This window comes from Erythrolamprus reginae, chromosome 5 (assembly GCF_031021105.1).
Source record: "Erythrolamprus reginae isolate rEryReg1 chromosome 5, rEryReg1.hap1, whole genome shotgun sequence".
NCBI lineage: Eukaryota > Metazoa > Chordata > Lepidosauria > Squamata > Dipsadidae > Erythrolamprus > Erythrolamprus reginae.
In genome coordinates this window covers 63,212,816-63,226,448 of record NC_091954.1, presented here as the reverse complement: position 1 = coordinate 63,226,448, position 13,633 = coordinate 63,212,816, and the positions used below count along the sequence as shown (strand labels likewise).

Sequence of the window (13,633 nt, the reverse complement as noted above, 5' to 3'; positions counted from 1 at the left end):
TCATCTTTCTCCCATTGTCTCTGCTTGCCACATTAGATCGAGGAGAGGGACATGTTCTGTGTCTCTTCCATTAAACAATGTCATATTGGTAGACCCAGGACTTATGCCTTCCATGTTGCAGTGCTTGCCGTGTCGAACAACAGTCCTCTCAGAGAGGCAACTGCCCCTACTCTGATAGTCTTTTTTAAGGCCCTGAAAGTATCTGGGCCAGGTTAGGCAAACTCTGCTGTGCATGGGATTTTGTTTTTATTATTATTATTATTATTATTATTATTATTATTATTATTATTATTATTATTATTATTATTATTAATTGGATTTGTATGCCGCCCCTCTCCGCAGACTCAGGGCGGCATGATGACTGGATTTGTTTTTAAACTTTGTATGCTATTCAAAGATGGGCAGTCCTACAAACAAACAAACAAACAAACAAACAACAAGACCTGCTGTTCGATACTACTGATTTAATGTATTAATCTGGAATTTTCTAGATCTAAAGGCTCTGCCAAAAGACAACCAACTTCCTTTATTTTTCCTCAGAGATGTCTCACTTCTTACCCAGCTGAACTCTTCCTTCAGTTCTGATTGAATGGTGGAGAATGGAAAGATTTACATATCTTGCAGTCATTGGTCGTTAGCATTCTTTCTGAGAGTTGTTGAGGCCACTTGGAGATTTATCTGCACTCTCGGGGTCATCTGAATAATGCAAATGGCTTTGCAACAGAAAGAGCACTAATGAACACATGATTCCAAGGAAGATAAATCGGTCCATTCAGTCAAACTACGAAAGTTTCTTGGATGGGCAAAGACATGTCTTCAAGGAAAAACAAAAAAAGTCCAGTTGTCTTTAAAAAAAAAACAATTTGGGACAATCATGACCTGGATGACTGAGAATCACCATAGACTCTATTCTACATTATCCTACACTACAGCAGAAATGTCAATTGTGTGAGTGTACATGGGGTCTTTTAAATATTTTAGTAAATTTTCATATTTTACAGTTATTAGATTTCTTATGTATTGTTATATTTAATGTTGTACGCCGCCCTGAGTCGAGAAGGGCGGCATGGAAATTTAATAAATAAATAAATAAATAAATAAATAAATAAATAAATAAATAAATAAATAAATAAATAAATAAATAAATAAATAAATAAATAAATAAATAAACAAACAAACAAATAAATAAATAAATAAATAATAAATAAATAAATAAATAGGTTAGGCATGGTCAGGATTCTGCTTGCATTTTAATCTCTTTCTTAATAAATATACATCCATAGATTTGTTTGATTTAATTGCATTTTTAGTGCATAAACTTCAACGTACTCATCCAATGAGAGGGAATGATGGGGCAGGTTTTATGCAGGATTGTCCCATTTTTGGCCGTGTTAGATTTACAGTTGATTTAATTTGTGTGGGTTTTATGCAAGGTTGTCCCATTTTTGGCAATCTCAGATTTATAGTTGATTTAATTCTTGCTTTAATTCATTTAATTCATATAAAAATGCTGTTTTGTACAAAAATATATAAACAGTCATATTATGCCTTTGGTTTTAATCTCTTTAAACCACCTAAAATCATCTTGGTGAGATACAGTATATAACTATTATATATACATAGATTTGTATGCCGCCCCGAGTCTACGGAGAGGGGCGACATACAAATCCAACTAATAATAATAATAATAATAATAATAATAATAATAATAATAATAATAGGATGCTTGGCTTCATAAAAAGCAGGAAGAGGGAGATTGTGATCCCCTTATATAGAGCACTGGTGAGATCACATTTGGAGTACTGTGTTCAGTTCTGGAGACCTCAGCTACAAAAAGATATTGACAAAATTGAATGGGTCCAAAGACGGGCTACAAGAATGGTGGAAGGTCTTAAGCATAAAACGTATCAGGAAAGACTTAATGAACTCAATCTGTATAGTCTGGAGGACAGAAGGAAAAGGGGGGACATGATCGAAACATTTAAATATGTTAAAGGGTTAAATAAGGTTCAGAAGGGAAGTGTTTTTAATAGGAAAGTGAACACAAGAACAAGGGGACACAATCTGAAGTTAGTTGGGGGAAAGATCAAAGGTAACATGAGAAAATATTATTTTACTGAAAGAGTAGGATCCTTGGAACAAACTTCCAGCAGACGTGGTTGGTAAATCCACAGTAACTGAATTTAAACATGCCTGGGATAAACATATATCCATTGTAAGATAAAATACAGGAAATAGTATAAGGGCAGACTAGATGGACTATGAGGTCTTTTTCTGCCGTCAGTCTTCTATGTTTCTATGTTTCTATGTTAATAATAATAATAATAATAATAATAATAATAATAAAATGAATAAATAAGTTAATGATTTCTTATATTTTTAAGAAAGACTAGAAATCCCTATTTCTAATCTCATTTTAATAATATCTGAATCTAGCGTCCTGTTTCATTACTCTACATATTGAAGTAAATCCAAAATGATTCTATATTCATGAAATAATTCAGAAAATAATATGGGGGGGGAGGGGAGGTGTTGTTTATGATCTGACTCTTTTTTCAACGGATAAATTTGAATTTATCTCCTACTTTGATGCAGAATGAAATATAACCTAAACAGTTCTAGAATTCTTTTGAATATATGTGGATGATAGAAATGTGATTAAGATGAGTATAAGTCAGAAGTTGATTTACATTTTGGTATGCCATCCCACATTGATTCTATTCTATGATTTTAAATGTATTTACAGGATGCTGAATATATTTCTTTGGCAAAGACATCCTGTGTGATTTCTACTGGTTGATTTAACTTTCCACTTTTTTCAGGCTTATTGCTGTGGCATTTTTCTAGCTTTGGTTGTTGGCTAGTATAAGGAAATTTAGAATCTACTTCTTACCATAAATCTGCTCCAGAAATTTTATTTGGCTTTACTGAAATCCCAGCATGTACTGAAATCTCTGTTTCGTCAGATGTTAGGTGTATATGTAATGCTGAAAGCCTTACATAAAATTATTAGGCCATACATATTATTGTGATCCTTTTCACACACAACCCCTTATATTATGAGATAAACCAATTTTTTAAATGGCATTTACATCTTTTTTAGGGGAGGAAATGATCTGGATTTCCCACAATGTTATTACTTTGGATGAACTCACTTCTGATGAAATCTTTTTAAAAGCTTTTGCAGGATTTTAAAAAAAGTATGATTTAACTCAGAGTGCTTTTTGGCAATCTATTCAATTTAAACATTTCCTATTTGGTTTATTCCATATCTGAAGTGGTCAGAGGTTTTGGAAGAATTAACTGGCTTCTAGCTAGAAAGCTTACTAAAATAGGAAGATAATAAAACTGATACTGGATATCTTACATGACTTATAAAATAAGCTTATATTCCTGTCCACAAAAATCAGTGCAAGTTTCCTTTAAATAAGCAATTAGTGTTATAAAATGAGGTTACTTCAACAACTCAAAAAAAGTTTCATATATATTTAACATTTTAGTTAATTGTAAGTTCATTTACTTGTTTTGCATGATACACATCTACTAAAGGATGTTGAGCAAAATTAAAAATCAAAGCCACATGAAAATAATAAAAAAGAAAACCTAAGTAGGATGTCTCAAAAAATTCAATAGCAGCATAATAGACATAACCGCATCCTCATCATAGATCCATTAACACAACAGCCAAGTTCTCATGGTCTTCTGAAAGTCCAGCAGTCAGGACAATCTCTATCTCAGCCAGGAGGCAGGCACAACAGAGAAGACATAGTTCTTAGGACCAGCTAAGCTCACTGCTTCACCAATGGGACCCAGACCAAATTGGTGAAAAAGAGAGATCAAAACAAAGAGACCTCCCATAGGTAACTTATCCACATGCCATGGAGGGTTGTAAAGATGACAATAAATATGGGAATCAATATATACACTACAATGTAAAATTGTGAATATACAGCTTGTATAAATGTGCTGCCCCCTCAAAATAACACAACGCACAGCCATTAATGTCTGAACTGTTGGCAACAAATGTGAGTACACCCCTAAGTGATAATGTCCAAATGGGGTTAAAACTGTCAATATTTTGTGTGGCCATCATTATTTTCCAGCACTGCCTTAACCCTTTTGGGCAGAGTTCACCAGACTTCACAGATTGCCACTGGAGTCCTCTTTCATTCCTCCATGATGACGTCACGAACCTGGTGGATGTTAAGAGCCCTTGTGTACATCCACCTTCCATTTCAGGATGCCCCACAGATGCTCAATAGGGTTTAGGTCAAGAGACAAGCTTGGAGAGCCCATCACCTTTACCCTCACTTCTTTAGCAAGGCAGTGGTTGTTTTGGAATTGTATTTACAGCAGTTATCATGTTAGAATACTGCCTTGTGGCCCAGTCTCCGAAGGCAAGGATCATGCTTTCCTTCAGTATGTCACAGTATTCACATTCACAGTTCCCTCAATGAACTGTAGCTCCCCAGTGCTGGCAGCACTCATGCAGCCCCAGACCATGTCATTCCCACCACCATGCTTGACGGTAGGCAAGACATACTCGTCTTTGTTCTGCTCACCTGGTTGCTGCCACACACACTTGACACCACCTGAACCAAATAAGTTTATCTTGGTCTCATTGGACCACAGGACATGGTTCCAGAAATCCATGTCCTTAGTGTGCTTGTCTGTAGCAAACCATTTGTGGTTTCTTGTGCATCATTTTTAAAAGAGGCTTCCTTCTGGGACGACAGCCCTGCAGACCAATTTGTTGCAGCATGTGGCATATGGTCTGAGCACTGACAACAAATAAAAACAATATTTAAAAGAACAATTTAAAAAATAATAATAAAGCCTTAGTAAACGAAATACATATCTCTCAATATTTATCATGGCCAGATCTAGAGGGTATCTCATTCAGTCAATGGCCCAGGCCTGCCGGAAAAGCCAGGTCTTTATCACTTAGGGATGTACTCACTTTTGTTGTCAGCAGCGTTAATGGCTGTGTGCTGTGTTATTTTGAGGGGACAGCACATTTACACTGTTATACAAGCTGTATACATACTACTGTACTTTACATTGTAACCAAGTGTCATTTCATCAGTCTCCGGAGAGGGGCGGCATACAAATCCAATAAATACAATACAATACAATACAGTGTTGTCATATGAAAATATATACACTTAAATAGTCTCCGGAGAGGGGTGGCATACAAATCCAATAAATACAATACAATACAGTGTTGTCACATGAAAACATATACTTAAATAGTTTCCGGAGAAGGGCGGCATACAAATCCAATAAATCCAATCCAATACAATACAATACAGTGTTGTCACATTAAAATATATACTTAAATAGTCTTCGGAGAGGGGCGGCATACAAATCTAATAAATAATAATAATAATAATAATAATAATACATATTTTTTTTAAAGTGAGGGGGTGTACTCACTTCTGTGACATACTGTAGTTCAGGTAGCAACAATCTTACATGGATGGTGCACCCAATGTTGCACAAATGCTATGATTTGGACCAGTTGAAGCTCCAAATGCTCTTCAAAAGTTGGAGAAACATGAAGTCCTCACCTAATGACAACTTGATCCTAGACTAATGGCTGCACCCAGGCATACCAAAGCTGCTGTTCCTAAGCAGTATGATCACTTAGCAATGGAAATTCCAATGCCAATTAGGCTTGCTCTATAGGACATAGACAATGGCTGTCTGTGGTTGGTAACGGTTTTGATTTCTGCAATCAAGGAAGCATGAATTTAGCTTGATTTTGTTGCAGTAGATCCAGGGTACATATTTGAAAACAATAGGACTGATTGGTTCTTATTTGGACTATTTAGATCCAAAGTTGCCAAATTCTGATCTATCATCCAGGGACAGAACGCCAGGTGCTTCAGCTCTTCCTGCCTCCAAACCTACTTCCATGGCTTTGTACTTGTAATAGTTATTCAGCAGAGATACTGAACTGAATTGGAGACTGCTTTCTGCCTGAGTTAAACTGCAGTCCTACCACAAAAGCTAGTTTGAGAATGAAGAAAATGTTTTTGCTGTTGCTATCTAGGATGAATCATGCTGCATTTCAGAAAACGCTTTCTTGCTCTGAAATGTTGAATAATTAAGCACCGAGGAATCTGAGCCAACAGTGTTTGGTAGCGTGAATATTTGGAACTCACTGTTACTGCAGCAAATATGTAATAAATTGATCCTTCCTTCCTTCCTTCTTCCTTCCTTCCTTCTTTCCTTCCTTCTTTCCTTTTCCTTCCTTCCTTCTTTCCTTCCTTCCTTCCTTCTTTCTTTTCTTCCTTCCTTCCTTCTTTCCTTCCTTCATTCCTTTTCCTTCCTTTTCCTTCCTTCCTTCTTTCCTTCCTTCCTTCTTTCCTTCCTTTCTTTTCCTTCCTTCCTTTTCCTTCCTTCCTTCCTTCTTTCCTTCCTTCCTTTTCCTTCCTTCTTTCCTTCCTTCCTGCTTTCCTTCCTTCCTTCCTCTTCCTTCCTTCTTTCCTTCCTTCCTTCCTTCCCTCCTTCCTCTTTTCTAACAAAAACCTTTAAATTGCACAATGATGGAGGTGGATAGCAAATTTAATTGACATCCAGACTTTTGATTTATAAACAAATCTGCTTTATATTTACAGTGAAATTTGCAGAGGCAGCAATTTTGTTTTGCTTAGAAACTAGAATACCTTTGGGTGGAGGAGCAGGCGCGCTGCCATCCCTTTGCCAGCCAAGAATCCACTCTATTTCACCCAGTGATTTATCTGAAGTGTGACCCCCCAAGTGAGGAGAAAGAGAATGGGCCTAGGGTGTGTTGATTGCCCTTGACTCACTCCGGGACTGGGATGTATTGTATGTGTAAAATGCTTTGAGCCGCTGGAGCTATTTCAGAGTCATAAGTCTCCTCCTTATGTAAATAATCATGACATATGCCTCTGCTTACTGCTGAGCCTGAGGGGGTCGGAAAGTGGGTGGAGGCTGATTGCTAGCTTCTGTCGTATGTTCATGAGTATGTATTTATGGAGAGTCGTTCAATCCTCTCTCCTGCCGGAGGATCCCTGGCTTTCGGCTGCTGACAATGCCTGCCTGCTTAGAGTCCTGCACCTCCGTCCTGTGAAAGAGAAAGCTGCAAGGTAGCCAAGCCACCTTGCGCAGTACGATGGGGGGACAGCTAACGAGAAGCATAATATACGGTAAGGAGCTGGCCAGCAGCGCTGATGGTTAGGCAGCAAATTCTTAATGTTGGTAGATCGCTTGCCTTTTGCCTGAGCCTTCTGCAGCAAGGGACAATATGGCTCAGAAAGGTAAGTGAGTTATAGCAAGGAGCTGCAGTCTGCCCTGCCTGCTTCATACTCTGTGCTTTTTCTTTTAGAGACAATCTTCCTACGAGAGACTTTATTTAATCCAAAATCCACAAGGGTGGGAGGGGAGAGAGAGAGAAAGAAAGAGAGAGGGAGGGAGGGATGGAAAGAGAGAAACAGAGAGAGAGAATACCTATGTGCCTCTTTTATCTGATTGCATGCAATATGCTGCTTTTGTTTTATTGCTTCAGACAAATGTTTGTGTAGAGAATATTGTTTCCTGTGGGTTGACAGATATCCTGTATGGGAAAACAAAAAAAGGAGCACTGGGAATGTTTGACAAGACAGTCTGAAGGCACACAAGATGCATCCACTTAAGAAATGGATCAGTGTTTCATCTTAAAGATTTCCTGGATAGTGGGCTATGGTTCTCTCTTATTGTAATGGCATTTGCTTTACGGTACAGCTTGTTAAGGGCTGACCCATTGTAATGCCTTTTAGCACAGAATGCTGCTTGCCTTGGCAGGATCAGGGAGAAGAGTACAGAAGAGAAGAGGGAGGGGCATTGCAGGGACAAAAGTTTCAAGATGATGAGCATGATGGAATATTCTCTGCCTGCTTGTAGTCGGTGATTTTGGCACTCATTAAGGTATATCAGCCTGAGTTGAGTTAAGCATTGCTTCACACTGGTATCAATAAGGCTGAACAGTGCTTAAACTTTGGATGGAGCAGAATATACTCAACACAGAAATTATTTATGCTTCAAAGCTGTTCTCTGTTACTTTTTTATATTACGTAGGAAACTCTTTTATTTTAAAGTATTAATACAAATGTCCATATTTCAGCTTTACCATAGAATGAGAGTAGATTTCATGGGTGTATCTTTGTTTATAAATATTGTATTAATGTGGAAGGTGTCATTTATTTTCCACAATGATATATGTGGTAGTGGTATCTAAGATGCTTGCATTGATTGTTTTTAATCTTTATAAATTACTAATAAAAATGCAAATCGATTATTTGTCAAATGATTAGAAGTTCAGGGTCCGTATTTTATTGTCAAAATACAACCATAACATTTTAGAATACAACTTGTACCCGTTTTTATAAGCGTATCACATGTCACATGCTGTTTGCAAAATAACTTAATGTATTTTCACAACAAAACTGAGTAACCCAATAAAAAGTGCTGGTTTTTCTTCTGATTTGAAAGGATATGTGAAACTGTTAATCTAAGTGAATAATTGCTATCATGAATCTGTCTTAAATCTTTTCCCTAATTGTGAATTATTTCTGGGAAATATTATTTAGTAGTAGTTGTTTCTGTATTATGGTGACCATATTGTATTGGCTTAATTTATTTGTAGACTGATTAAACACAGAAAAAATTATGTATATGGTTAGCACAGTATGGGAAAAAATATTTCAGTTAATGAAAACTGCAGGTACAAGATTCTAGTTGCTGCAAAAGTCCTATAAAACATTAAAAAAGAAAATGAAAATGAAAAATGAAAAAACAGCAATAATAAAACAGCATATAATAACAATCCAATACTAAAAACAGTTAAAAACCCATTATTATAAAAACCAAACATACATACAGACATACCATGCATAAAATTGTAAAGGCCTAGGTGGAAAGTATCTCAATTCCCCCATGCCTGAGGTGGGTTTTAAGCAGCTTACGAAAGGCAAGGAGGGTGGGGGCAATTCTAATCTCTGGGGGGAGTTGTTTCCAGAGGGCCGGGGCTGCCACAGAGAAGGCTCTTCCCCTGGGTCCCACCAAACAACATTGTTTAGTTGACGGGACCCGGGAAGACCCACTCTGTGGGACCTAACTGGTTGCTGGGATTCGTGCAGCAGAAGGCGGTCCCGGAGATAATCTGGTCCGGTGCCATGAAGGGCTTTATAGGTCATAACCAACACTTTGAATTGTGACCGGAAACTGATCGGCAACCAATGCAGACTACGGACTGTTGGTGTAACATGGGCATATTTGGGAAAGCCCATGATTGCTCTCGCAGCTGCATTTTGCACGATCTGAAGTTTCCGAACACTTTTCTACATGCACATTCTCCATGATAGGCTTAACACATAATTTTTACCTATAGACCTAGCTGGTCATCCTATACCTTATGAGCAAAAAATATGGTATGTTCTAGATTTGGTAACTTTATAACTTTCATTTGGGATATGCCTGTTTTCTTTCGCTTGATGCATGATTTGAATCGCTAGAGAATCATTGATTCATTTCTTTGCCAAAAAGGATATTTTAATGGATGCGTTTTGGGGATTATGCATATTGCACTGGAAGTCCGCCTGTTTCAGCTTCTTCCAAGTTTCTTAAAGCAAGATTTAGTGATTGAATGGACTGTAATATACTGCAGTTATAAAAGTTCTTAAAGTAGTATTTTAAAATGACAAATTATTATAGATTGGTAGTGATTGATCCTTCCTTCCTTCCTTCCTTCCTTCCTTCCTTCCTTCCTTCCTTCCTTCCTTCCTTCCTTCCCTCCCTCCCTCCCTCCCTAATAATGTTAACTCCTGGTCACTGCAGCCACTAATACCAGCAGTATTCTTGGTAGGTCTTGTAATCAGGAGTAGAATATTATATTATTGTTTTGAAATAAGTTACTTAATCACATAAATAAAGGGATACAAAATAATGAACAGTATTGAAATCTGATATTCCTGAAGAAGATAATTTGCATCCATTCTTGAAAGTTATATCCATGCTATTGACTGGAGATAAAGTCTTGAATCTTTTCATTGTGCATAGAGCAGATGAATAATGGACAGACTGTTAGAGTAATAATACCCTAATTCAATTTAAACAGAAATTGTCCTTTTCATATGCAATATGAATAAAAGTATTTTCTTTAAAAAAACCTCAACAGAAGTAGTTATTTTCTTAAAATTAGGCAGTCGGTTGGGTCCTTTCCCCTCCTTTCTATTAGATTATACTGAATTTGTTGACTAAATCTACATAATGTACACATGGTACTGATTTGAAGCACAGTTGCATGTGTAAGTATACATTTAGATTATATTTCAGAGTAATAAAAGTGGACACTGTTTCTATCACAGCTGATGTTTTATCATTCTATTATTTAGATACACATCCATTAATTTACAAAGAGTGAAATGTCTATCAACTTTTCTTATTTGTTTTAAGGAGATGTGTATAACAATACATGGACTCTTGCTTTCCAAAAAGGGTTGAGACCCATGACACCTCTTTTTAGAGGAAGATTTCATTTAAAGGTATGAAATACAAGACTTAAAACTTCTGTTTTATTTCTTTCCTAAACTCCAAAAGGGCAACAAAACCAAACCCATTCTGTAATGTTTTACACAATCACTTAAGGAAGATTTGCCAGAACTCATAAAATGTATGATTATGGGCTACATATAGATCTAAGTTAGCACATTTTGATCTACGTAGAAAGCGGAGTTGGTTTGAACGTTTCATACAACTTCTCTTCTTGTTCATTTAAATTTGAAACAAGGTTTGCATGTATTCATACAACAGCTTCTTCTGTTTAATTACATCCAGCTCTTGGAGAATGCCCAGCAGGTGTCTGTAGTTTTCTCAGCAACAGAAACTTTTACCATTGCCTCCTTCCTTGGGATGAGACAAAGTGATTGGTCCCAGGTCACTCAGCTGGTTACCCAAGGCTACACTAGAATTCAAAGTCTTTCCATTTTAAGCCTGGTGCCTAAGCCACTATACCAAAGTAGTGGAAAAATGGGGAAGAGAAAAGGGGAACAGAAGAAGTGTAGAGCAAAGGGGGAAAAGAGAAAAGCATTGACCACTGGCTCTTTTTAGCACAGTAGAATAAAATAATAACATTACAGACTCAACATTTTACTTTTATACACTTAATATGTACCAAAAAAACAAACCTACCTAATCAGAAAAACCTAGGGCCAGAATATCTCCGGGATCGCCTTCTGCCGCACGAATCCCAGCGACCGGTTAGGTCCCACAGAGTTGGCCTTCTCCGGGTCCCGTCGACTAAACAATGTCGTCTGGCGGGACCCAGGGGAAGAGCCTTCTCTGTGGTGGCTCCGACCCTCTGGAACCAGCTCCCCCCAGAGATTAGGATTGCCCCACCCTCCTTGCCTTTCGAAAACTCCTTAAGACCCACTTCTGCCATCAGGCATGGGGGAATTGAAACATCTCCCCCTTGCCCATGTAGTTTTTGTGTATGGTTCAATTGTGTGCTTGTTTTTTATATATTGGGGCTCTTTTGGATTTTTTAACTTAAAAACTGTAATTTAGATTGCGAAATATTAGATTTGTTACTATGTTTTGTTTACCATTGTTGTGAGCCGCCCCGAGTCTGCGGAGAGGGGCGGCATATAAATCCAATAAATCTAATCTAATCTAATCTAGTTTCACTTTTTTTTCCATCTCAAGCACAAAATCCAAAAGTAGTTTCCAAATAGAAACAAAGTTAGATGTATTCTTTTCTTTGATTAGAGCAGTTAATTTAGCCATCTCTGCTAGATCCATCAGTTTTCCAACTCTTCATCCATTGTGGCAATTAAAGTACCTTTACATGTTTGTGCATAGAGCATCCTTGCTGCTGTCAACATAAAGAACAGTAAGGGAGACTCTTAGAAAGAAATAAAAAAGAATACTTCGGATACAGAGATGCCTTTATATAAACTTGTATGTGCACCAAACTTCAGCCTGTTTTAGCTGGTTTAGCACTGTGTGGGTGAGAGAACTGAGTGCCCGAAAGAGCAGAGCAGCCCGAGTTTGACGAATCCGGGTGGGGAAAAGCAGGGAAAAGAGGCTGGAAGGAGCAATTTGGACTAGGGCTGGGGGGGGGAAGATCCCAAGCGGGCCAAAGAGGGGCACAAAATTAGTTTCAGGAAGATGGAGGGAGGATTTTACAGCTACAGCAGCCTCTATGATACTTCGCTTCTACAATTCTGTAATGGTAAGGAAAGGAAAGAGGTTGGAAGCATGCATGTGTGCCCTAGGGAGAATGCGAGCTCAATGGCCGCTAGGGTGGTGGTAGTAGTGGTAGGTGGGCATCACCCTGAAGTCAAGCAGTGAGGGACTTCAGTTTTGTGCCTGGCAAAGATGGGTTGACTTGGCAAGTGGGATGGATGTGCTGGAGGAGCTGGCAAGGAAAACTGCTCCCACCAAGCTCCCAGCTTTCCTACTTGGAGAAAGGTTGGGGGATTTGGGGGCTTTTTATTTATTTATTTATTTATTCATTCATTCATTCAGTCATTCAGTCATTCAGTCATTTATTTATTTATTTATTTATTTATTTATTTATTTAGTTAGTTAGTTAGTTAGTTAGTTAGTTAGTTACTCCAATACACAGTGAAAGTTTTCGTGGGTTTATATATATATATATATATATACACACACACAGTGTTCCCTCGATTTTTGCGGGTTCGAACTTCACGAATAGCCTATACCACGGTTTTTCAAAAAATATTAATTAAAAAATACTTCGTGGGTTTTTTTCTATACCACGTTTTTCCCCGCCCGATGACATCGTACATCATCGCCAAACTAATAATTTTTGCAAATAAATAACAAAGAAAATAATTATTGTTAATAAATAATTATGTTTATAAATATCAGGATCACTAAGTGTCTTATTCAATGGTGAGTACCAGTAATAATGGTGAGTAAATGGCTGTTAAGGGAATGGGAAATGGTAATTTAGGGGTTTAAAGTGTTAAGGGATGGCTTGGGATACTGTCCATAGCCAAAAATGGTGCATTTACTTCCGCATCTCTACTTCACGGAAATTCGACTTTCGCGGGCGGTCTTGGAACGTATCCCCCGCGAAAATCGAGGGAACACTGTATATATATATATATATATATATATATATATATATATATATATATATATATATGTTTTCGTAAATTTTCACGGGTATATGTATGTAGATTGTTCTGAGTTCGGGTTTTGCCCTGTGTAATGTTTTGCATGTCTATGCGACGTTTCGGTGAAATCACATTCACCATCTTCAGGCTGGAGTTCCAATCTTTGTGTTGTTGTAAATGGAATATTAGCAAACTGACATTTCTTCCTAGTATGTAGTGTGGGGGTGGAGATTTGCTTTGAATGTAGCAAATAGATTGGGTGACTATGCTTCAGTGATCTGATTGGTTGGTGTAATCATAGTTGTTAGAAGGAATGACATGAAGATTTTATGAAGTTTTTTGTTTAAGGCTGATTTCCAAATATAAAATTCTAAAATCATAATAATTAGAAGGATTGACATGTTGATTATTATGAAGTGTTTATTTTGTTTAAGGCTGGTTTCCAAATCTCTGGCAGGCGGGAGGTATCATCTCTTTTATTTAAA

General features: G+C 37.4%; 1 protein-coding gene across 1 annotated transcript in view; it reads left to right on the top strand.

Annotated features, from left to right (window-relative positions):
* Positions 1-6,981: 6,981 nt before the first annotated feature.
* Positions 6,982-13,633, top strand: part of NEURL1 (neuralized E3 ubiquitin protein ligase 1) — a 74,660-nt gene continuing 68,008 nt past the window's right edge. The window contains exon 1 of the mRNA XM_070752817.1: positions 6,982-7,175. Within this exon, the coding sequence (XP_070608918.1) occupies positions 7,142-7,175 (34 nt within the window). The 5' untranslated portion in view covers positions 6,982-7,141. The remainder of the gene's footprint in view (positions 7,176-13,633) is intronic.